General features: G+C 46.1%; 1 protein-coding gene across 4 annotated transcripts in view; it reads right to left on the reverse strand.

Moving 5' to 3' along the window:
* Positions 1 to 2,939, reverse strand: part of STXBP6 (syntaxin binding protein 6) — a 300,347-nt gene extending 297,408 nt beyond the window's left edge. Inside the window, exon 1 of one of the 4 annotated variants that reach the window (XM_058666277.1) lies at positions 2,315 to 2,438. In XM_058666277.1, the coding sequence (XP_058522260.1) occupies positions 2,315 to 2,381 (67 nt within the window). In that variant the 5' untranslated portion in view covers positions 2,382 to 2,438. Of the gene's footprint in view, positions 1 to 2,314; positions 2,439 to 2,523 lie in introns of those variants that run through there. The other 3 variants (XM_058666280.1, XM_058666278.1, XM_058666276.1) reach the window with 3 other exon arrangements.
* Between the last annotated feature and the right edge of the window lie 7,063 nt (positions 2,940 to 10,002).

A 10,002-nucleotide genomic window follows, 5' to 3' on the forward strand; every position in this document is an offset into this window, starting at 1 on the left:
CCATCTTTTTTGTCAAATTTGCCGATTTGAAGATCAATCAGAATTATCAAAACCAGATACTAGTAAGTAGTACAGGTATTGGAATTAAAAAAACCTCAAGTCACTTCCTAACACACTCAGAAATCCTGCTATGTCTGTATGTGAGCTACTGAAATGATATTTCAGAACAAAGCTCACCTGTCCATAGTCTTATCCCATAACGTAGTGATTCCTGTAGGGATGGTTCCCAAACTGGCAGCATTAGTACCATCTGGAACTAGTTAGAAATGCAAACACTTGGAACCCCTTTCCAGATCTAGAGTCTGAGCCTCAGCATGCTAATCCAACAGTCAGTTTCAACTAGGCTTCTGGGGTTGTAAGGTTCACACTGGAGAACCACAGCCCTCAGGCAGGGAAGGTGCAGCACCCGGGGTGGTTCAGGAACCTCCCGTAGTAACAGACAACAGCCTATGATTGCCTTCAACTGGCATTTGCTTCAATCCCACAAGCTCATCTCACAAATGACATGCTCAAGCCCCTGGTTCAAGGTCACTATTGAAAACCGTGGGAGAGCTCCCTCCCAGAGCCTGTTGACTTCATCAATCTCAAGTCTCAAATGAAGGCCCAGCTGACCTCAATTCCAGGGCCCAGAAAACTGATAAGGAAGTTAGTAAGGAAGCTTCAGTGGGCTCCTAACCTACACCAGCAGCTTCCCTGGGAAAAAAGGAAGGGCTGGAGTCTTAAGACAGGTGGATCAGTGGTAAGGATTAGTGACGGAGGGTATAAATAGCTATTTCCAAAGACCCCCAGCAACCAATCTTTTGATGAGGAGTTGGAAGAGATAAGAATGTAGATTTGTTATAATTAAGGATCAGCTAATTTGAAAAAAGAAAAATCTAACAGCACAGAAACAATACTGAGAATGCAAATGTGTTTCCAAGTTTTCCCAGCACTTTCATTCCATTATCCAAGTCTCCCAACAGCCCTGCAGTGGAGGAAGATGAGACCACAATGAGCCCCATTTCGCAAAAAGGAAACTCAAGTCCAGAGCGGCTGCTAACGAGTCCATCAGCTGTGAAGCCGCAGCTTGACCTCCCCGCCTGCCTAACCCTGGCACCTGTGCAGTGCACAAGGCCTGCTACATCTCCCCAGGGCAGCCTACCTATCCCCAAGAAAGAAGCCAAGAGAAAAACGCAGCAAAAATGGCGAGTCCCTGCCACACGGTACTTGAGCAGCATGTGGGTGCCCCTTTAAGAACTTAACACATAAACCCAAAGCCAAGGTGTTCAGCCAAAAAAGGGGGGGCGGGGAGAGGCATATTTCTAGCCTGCATAATCATTTCTGGAGCGATTCCCACTAGCAGCCTCCTAAGCAAACAGCGGCTCACTGCCTCCGAGCTGCTCTACCGCTCCCGCCCCACCCCCGCCCCACCCCATAAGACACTGTAGCTCTAAATCGTGTGCAGGCAAAGCCCCAAAAACTCAAAACAAGAAGTGAAAAAAGTGAAGCCAGTGGAAACCATTGGCACCCTCCCTAGCTGTTTGCACAAGGCCAGTTTCAGGATCCGGAGGCCGCCTGGGCACTATCTTAGGACGTAGCAGGGACATTCACCCTAGTCTTTCCCACCCAGTCCCAGAGGAAAGCTAAGAGAAATATGAGACAGCTCATTAAGAAGCCCCTGGCCAGAATCCAAGGCAGATACCACCCGGGGACCCTCTGCGAGGAGAAAGACTGCACCATTCCCAAACTCCTGCCTCAACCTTCCCTCCTTGTCTTGCCTTCTACCAAGATGCCCGGGTGGGCGGTGGGGTGCTTCAGCTCCAAGGAAAAGCTGGAGGGATAATGTGGCCACCCACCTACTCCCCCCAGCCACTTTGCCCGCCCTGTTATGTGACTGGATTTCGGCGTGTGCCGCAAGTGCGAGTTTGAGACCTGGCGCCCTTGAACACATCGAAGGGTATGGGCAGGGGGCAACGCACAAGACTAAGCGCCTGGGGACAGGCAGTCTCCGTCAAAGGAGCCCGCCACAGTGTTGGCAGCAAAGATTTTCCTAGAAGACGCTGGGGTTCGCAAAGATTGGGGTGACTCAGACTTCTGCGGGGCGTGGGGGGAGGGAGTTAGAGCACGGGGACTCAACCTAGGGGCGCAGCGACAAATTCGGTTCCCGACATTGGAGGCCTCCAGGCAACACCCGCAAGGCCCATCCAATCGCTGGGACAAGTGTGGACACAAGGGTTCCAGCCTCAACTTTGCCGGGAAAAACTGGCTTGCCCCCCAGCCCCTGCCCGCAAAACCAGCCTCAGGTTTGGAGAAAACCAGGGAACCCAGTCCTCACCACGCGCACAAAGCAGCTGCGTCCGGGCGCGAGCCCTCTCCCGCTCCCCGCCAACTCTCTCAAGCATCTCTCCCAGCGCCTGCCCGGCCCCTGCCCGGACCGTCCGTGTCCGACGGGGCGCTGGCGCCCCAACAGCCGCGGTGGCGGTTGCACCTTCACGGCCCCCCTCAGGCCTGGTCTCCGCCTGGCTCCCCACGACCCGGCCCTACCGTGCTGCCTGGCTGGTGCCCGGGTTGTACCAGTGGAGGGCACGCGTCCCAGCCGGCGAGGCTCCTCCTTGGGGACTGCCCCGCTTCGGGCTCCCGGCTCCGGACCAGTCTGGCCCGCCCGGGTGCTGCTGGCTCGCGGCGGCTGGCGGCTTCCGCGCCGGCTCCTGCTGCCGCGCGCGCTGAGGGAGCGGTGGGGGGGAAACTCGCGGCAACTCCAACTCCGGGCGCCTGAGCTCCAGCTGCAGCCGCGCGTCCGCCGGCCCGCCGCCGCCGAGTGCGAGCGCCCGCCGAGCCAACCTGCCCCCGCGGCCGCCTCTGAGCATGCCCAGTGGCGCCGGGGGGGCGAGCCCGAGCACCCCGGCCCCGGGCAAAGAACAGGGGCGGGGGGTCGAGAAGCCGCCCCGGGGCTGCAGAACGCGGCGTTGGGGTGGGCAGAGGGAAAGGAGCAAAGAGCTAGGGCTAGGGCGGGAGCGCGTGAACTCCGGGCCAAGAGAGACACGGATCAGAGTTTCACTGGTTGTGAGAACTTCGTAGGCTGGTAAAGAGTGGGCTGCCTCTGCGAGCCCCTCCGCTAGACTATTTGAAAGGACAACCCTGGAACGTTTGTTCTCCAGCCAAGAGCAAGCCGCAGCAGCAGAGGCAACCTGTCCCTATACGCCTAGGGCGGGCGGCAAACTCCGGGAGCTGACGGAGCCCCGCAGGCAATGTGGATGAGTGCGGCAGCTAGGAGGACGCGAAGTGCACAGAGTTCTCCAGGCCGGGCCGCTGTTACGTCCTAATGCCTGCGGCTAGGGTTTAAGATTTTGGACTTCATTTTTCCGGAAATTCTGATCTTTTAAGAAAACACAAGTGTGTACTTTCTTGGAAAAAAGCCATATTTTTAAAATCTTGATAGCAAATTTCGTGAGTTTTGTTTTTTCCCCTCAAAACAGTCCGAACAAACCAACCACCCAACCACACATGTGTGGGTACTTCCTTCTCCCCAACCCCAGCAAAATTGGGCGAAAGATTTCTGCCTGTTTTTTTACCCCTGCGGTTTGGGTAGAAGGTGCTGGACAGGACCCAGAGTGGTCCCAGAGTGTGATCCAAGGGGCACCTCAGGCCAGCGGGGCAGACAGCTTGTTCGGGTAACATGCGCCTTTTGGGGCCTGAAGAGAAAACCCAGTCACACCGACTCTGCGTGGAACTTCGAGGTTTTTCATCATGCATTTTTGGCCTTGGTTTTATCTTTCTTAAAAAAAATGCATAAACATAATGTGGACCCCTTATATGTCTTGCTCTCTCCCAGGCCAGTGGTAGGTAGGCGGTGCCCAAGTCTATTTGATTGGAGTAGAAGAGGTGAGAATTAGCAATTGCATTTGAGTAGCCAAGGAGAGCTGAAGCACAGGGCCTCACCTAGGAGCCTGTGCTTGCTTTCTCAGGCGCTAGCTGGGATGCCGGGTGCTCGCAGGAGCATAACCCCGGCTGGACTCTGGGACCAGGAAGCAGAGCCAGGACAGTGGGAGGAACGGGAGACCAAGGGCAGGTTGGCTGTTGTGTTTCCATGAAAGGCGCAAGTACTTTACCTGATGAAGCCAGCGTGTTCCGCAGAGAGAGCGGTGATCCTTGCTGCATGCCGGCCAGCAGTGTTGGGTTCCTGCTTTAAACCCCCGTCTTTGCCTTAGCGGGTCTCCACCCCCTTTGTGTCTCAGCTGCTACGCTGACTTTTCTCACCTGGGGCAGTTCCCACAGCCTGTGAGAATGCAGAGAAGTCCTACAGGTGTAAAGGGTTTGAAAACATTCAGAGTTGAGGCAGATGGAGGGGATTATTCACATCCACACATCATCTGTATGAAATCTGAATTAAAACAAGGAAATCCTGCTGCTTTATCGAAGCCATCTTAAGAAGAAAGCTTTGATTTAGCACATTCTTCTAATGTTTGGGGGTGCTGGTTACAGAATGATGGAATCACTTTTGGGTAAGTGAACAGTTTTGTCAAGATGTTCCTATACTGTACAAATTCCGGCCCACAATCTTCCCTTACATCCTCTCTTTCTCTATGTTGAAAATACAGGCAATATGAATCCCTCTCTGTGCAACATGCCCTCCAACTGGCACATAGGTAGTTGGCCTAAGTTGGCCTCAGCCACACACCTAGGCCCTTCCTTGCTGCATGCGTGGCCAACAGAACACTCCTTATCTAGGGGAAACATTTTAAGCATGCAGATCTCTCAAAGAAGAAAAAAAAAAGCGCCTGCGTGTTTACACACGGAAGCCTTCCAGAATTTATAGAAAGGAGGAAGTTCTTGGTCCAAGACCTATCACATAACAGATAGCTGCAAATATTTACAGAAAAAAATAGAATATTTGCAGATTTAAATAAACAAACTTTCTGTATGTTCTACCTCCTACAGTTCCTAAGAATTATTATTATTTTTTAAATGACAATCATGTTAAGATTGTAAAGAAGAACAGGATGTAAACATTTACACAGGGAGGAGTCCCGTGCTTTTACAAAGTAAAATGTTTTGTCTGCTTAAATTTTAAATTACTTGTATTTTTGAACTCTTATCAGCAAATAATACAGGCAAAAAAAAAAAATCCTGCCATACAGGGAAAAGTAAATTTCCCTTCAAAGAACTACTTTTGTTGCCTGTTTCTTGCGTGTAGTTCCAAAACACCCTGTGCATATGACAGCCAGAGTATTTTTCCCCTCTTGACGTTGAATCATGAAATAGTGGAACTGCAACAGACTATATGCCAAGTTAGGAGGTGAGTATTTAGCCTAGCAGACAACACACACACTCCACATCTGAGTTTCTGGTTCCACTCTTGGATCCAGCTCCTGACTTCAGCTTCCTGCTAATGCAGACCTGGCACGCAGTGCTGATGACTCAGGTGATTGGGGGCTTGCCTCCCATGTGGGAAACCAGCCTCTGCCCAGCCCCAACTGTTACAAGCGTTTTAGGGGACTCTCTCTCTCTCATGCTCCCACCCCCATAACAATAGTACTACAAATAATAAGTGCCAGGCTAGGGATACTGAAAATGATGTTCTGGACAAAGAGGAAAACAATAAAAACCATCTTCCCTATGACATAAGTGGTAAGGACACAATGTCATGTTGCATAATCCTCCTTATGAGCATGAAGTGATTCAGGAAACACTTGAATTTTCCTAGAGTTGCCTTGAAATCCATACTACCTACTCTGAACCTCGACCTTCAACATACATAGATTTAGATAGTTTAGATTGCCTAGATTTAAAAATGCTGTCTACATAACAATGGAATGAACTCATATGAACAAAGAATTTGATCCGGGGACTTGGATGTTATAACTGTTTTTAAGAGTGTCACTTATGCTGTAGCATCATGTGTCATTGTACGTCTTCAAGATCTACTAAGTCTATATATTTTATAAGTATCTCTCTACTACACAGTACAGCTAGTAGCTTTTCAAATTTTTCATTCTGATTATGTGGTCTCAGGCAGAAAAATCCAGAAAACCACCAACTTGTCAACTTGTATGTTGAGTCATGAAAATGCCATTTTTGTTGATCATAGTCTGCTGCATGTTGGGAATTTCACGTCGTTCAATCTTCAGAGCTTAAACAGTCCCCCTCTTTAAGTCATTTGGGATAGTATTCATTGTCTCAAAAGATCTGTGTCACGAAATTATATTTGGAAGAAATTCATCTAATGTTTATAATTTGTAAAGGTACCAGTTCATATTGGTCCTAGTCACAGTTCCATGTAGAAAGGTCAGGAAACAAAGAGAAATTCCCTTTCTTTGTGAATTCAGCACTGGCTCTGGTTGGTCCTGAATAAAAAATTATTGTTAACTGCTTTCTATGCTTTTTTGCATCTTCCTTCCCTCGATAAGCAACTAGGCCCTTTTCCATCCACCTCTTTTGTTGTCTTCATTCTGGCCTCAGTTACATAAGCCACTTCATATGGCTTCTGTGTGGTTCTCTATCCTTGGGGAAAAAAAAACCCTCAGGACTCTTGGATGGTCATTTAGCCTACTGGCAGACAAGGCCAATACAAATCACAGTGCTACAGTTCAATACCCGGGGCTGGCTCCTAAATCCAGGTTTCTGCTAATGCAGACCATTGAGACAGTGCTGATTGTTCAGGTACCTGGATCTCTTGCACCTCTGTGCAAGACCTGAATTGAGGTCCCAATTTCTACTGCAGCCTTGATCCAGTGCTGGCTATGTGCAAGATCTGAGTTGAGGTCCCAACTCCCAACCTCAGCCCTGGTACAATGCTGGCTATTGTATTTGAGGAAATCAAGCTACAGGACAGTGTTCTCTTTCTCTCTTCTCTCTCCTGTTTCTTTCTCTCAAATAAATTTTCTTCTTTTGAAAAAAAAAAAAGCAAATAAACTAAAACACCCTACACACCAGCAGTCCTATATAATACTGTAACTGAAAGTAGAAACCAGATGAAATAGTTTGATTAAATTATTTCATTCACATACACGGAGGACTAGCTACCTTCCCAAAGATAAATGCAATTTTGATACTTTATAGTTTCAAAGTAGTATTTCTGTAACTACATTTCTGAGTTTGAAAAATGAAAGGAGAATGAATTCTGACAGTAGGTAGAAGAAATCATGTCCTGGGGAAGGGAAGATGTTCAGTTTCCCCATCATTCGATAATTTATGATTTTTTTCCCATCCTTCTTGAAATTATGGATCCCTTCAATGTTTTGAGTTTTGCTTTCCACAGTAGCTCTCTAGGTTGTACCAGTTTGCACCTCCAAATAGTGGACCTACAGTGGACAGGGCACACAGGTTCATGGTGGTTGCATAGACGTATCATTTCTCTCCCAATGGCATGGAAACCATGAGAGCTGAGACCTGCAAAATTTAGACAGAGCCTACACTTACAATTCTGTTTTGTTTCCCACAAAATAAGCTTAGGTCCGTGATTTTATCCTTTTAGGTTTCTAGCTGGTTTGTATTCTGGAGCCTACCTTAATTTCTGATTGAGATGCTAGAATGTCTTGCACCTAATTTACTACATGTTTGAGTTCCTTTTTATTTTAAGATTTATTTATTTTTATTGAAAAGTGAGATATACACAGAGAGGAGGAGAGACAGAGAGGAAGATCTTCCATCCAATGATTCACTCCCCAAGTGAGCGCAACGACCAGAACCGAGCCAATCCGAAGTCAGGAGCCAGGAACTTCCTAAAGGTCTCCCACGAGGGTACAGGGCACCTAGGCCTTGGGCTGTCCTTGACTGCTTTCTCAGGCCATAAGCAGAGAGCTGGAAGGGAAGTGGAGCTGCCGGGATTAGAACCGGCGCCCATATGGGATCCCAGTGCGTTCAAGGCGAGGACTTTAGCCAGTAGGCTACTGTGCCGGGCCCGTGTCTGAGTTCTTTATCGTTCATATTTTTAAGATCCAGTGTAAATATTAACTATCAGTACCAAATGTGGTGGGTCTTTAGAGCCAGATTTGTGATATAGCAATTGAAGCCATTGCCTTCAACTCTAAGTACTTGAGCCTCTGCCAACCACAAAGGAGATCCTTATGAAGCACCTGATTCTTGGCTTTGGCTTGGCCCAACTCTGGTAGTTGTGGCCACTGGGGGAATAAACCAGAGGATAGAAAATATCTATGTACATTTCTCTTTCTTTCTTTGTAACTCTTTCAAATAAATTAATTTTTTAAATTCTATTTAATCTGGTGGTCCTTGACCACTACCGTTCATTATAATATGAAACATTGCAAAGAACATGGCAAATCACAGTTCTCATTTCTCCCTTCCCTTCTGTGTAGGTTTTCCATTGTTCTCCAGAATTTTTACTGCTTCTCTAATTATATTACTTTACCACCTAAAGCTCTTTCAGCTGCCATATGTCAGTCTATGGATCAGATGACAATTATGATTCTTGGAAAAAAAACAAATCATCTTTTGTCTTGCAAAAGACTTGATAACATCTGGATTTGGTTGTTCTGTAGTAGTTTTACATTTCTTAATCTTGTCTTTTCAAACAGTTTGTCAGTTTCCTGAATGCTGGGAACAAGCCTTAAGGATACTCAATTTCTGTCACCCAATGTCTAAGCACAGACAGGAGCCCATCAACAAACAGCCACTCCAAGCTGTCAGCATTCAGGTGAGTCATCAGAAACGTGAGACAAATAGCTGATTTTAATGATAAGTAATCTGTTATTTAGAATAAACATGTAAATGTAAACTGACATCTGAGAGAAGTTTTACAATCAAAAGATACTACAAATTGTGACCTACAAATAGTGGACAAAGGCAAGTAAGATTTTTTTGAAGATACAATGATGAATGCAAGTTTTACAGAATAAATCTGAAATAGTTGTATGGGCAGAAAGGAAGAAAAGAAAGAGGATTTCAGGCAGAGAAAGTGGTGTGCACAGGGGCACTGAGGTAGAAAAGTATAAAGACACACATAAAAGTCTTAATCTGTATTTAAGTTTAACAAGATACTGACTCCATAAACTTTCTGATGTAAGGAAATATCTAATAGTCACAGTTTCTATAAAGAAGCAAACTGTCCTCGTCAAGGTACAATAAGCAATCTGGTGAACAAGCATTTCTCGTAGTCGTTAGGGCACCACTTGTGATACCTGCATCCCATATTGAATGCCTGGGTTTGAGTCCCAGATATGCTTTCGATTTCAGTTTCCTGACAATGTACCCCATTTACAGGAAAGTGAGGATAATGATGGCTTAAGTGTTTGAGTCCCTACCATCTAAGTGAGAGATCAAAATGAATTTTGAGATTGTGAGTTTGGACTGGCCCAGTATAGACTGCTGCAGGTGTTTGAGGAATGAACCAAAGAATGAAAGATTGGTTTCTCTTCTCTCTCTGAAGTTGCAACAAATAAAAAAATAAAGCAAAATTGATAAAAGCTAAGTACCCTGATGTTTAAGAATCAGCAAACCTTGGTTCAAAGGGCATGGATCTTAAATGAATGGATTTGAAGTCAAAACTCGGGTCTCAAGGTTGCTCCACAACCTTGGGGAAATTTCAACTTTTCTAATATCAGATTTGTTATCTCCAAAACTTGCATATTGCTATCTACTTACAGTTTTAATTGGAAGATTAAAAGGCGGCTCATACATAAGCTATTTAACATAGTGCCTATCCCACAGCAAATGATGAATAAATATTTCTTCTTTTTCTCTACCACCATCTTGGCAATGTCAAGAAAAATGAGAAGGGAAAGTCAACAGTGTATTTGCAATCCAACATGTTTCTTACAAGCATTATGTCTGCCATGGGCAATCATATTTTATCTCCACAGATGCAATGTGGCATTTCTGTTTTTAACAAAACTATTTCATATGCGTAAGAAGTACTGTTAAAATAATTCCCACCTCCTCCTATCCAAATGTCCTAATGTTTCCACCTATAATTATATTTCCAGAAGCCAAAAGGGATAGATCAACAGTTCAGAGTTATGCAGTTATAGTTATGATCTGATTACAATTTGCTAGGAAAGTATTCTT

Source organism: Ochotona princeps, chromosome 6, assembly GCF_030435755.1.
Source record: "Ochotona princeps isolate mOchPri1 chromosome 6, mOchPri1.hap1, whole genome shotgun sequence".
Taxonomy (NCBI): domain Eukaryota; kingdom Metazoa; phylum Chordata; class Mammalia; order Lagomorpha; family Ochotonidae; genus Ochotona; species Ochotona princeps.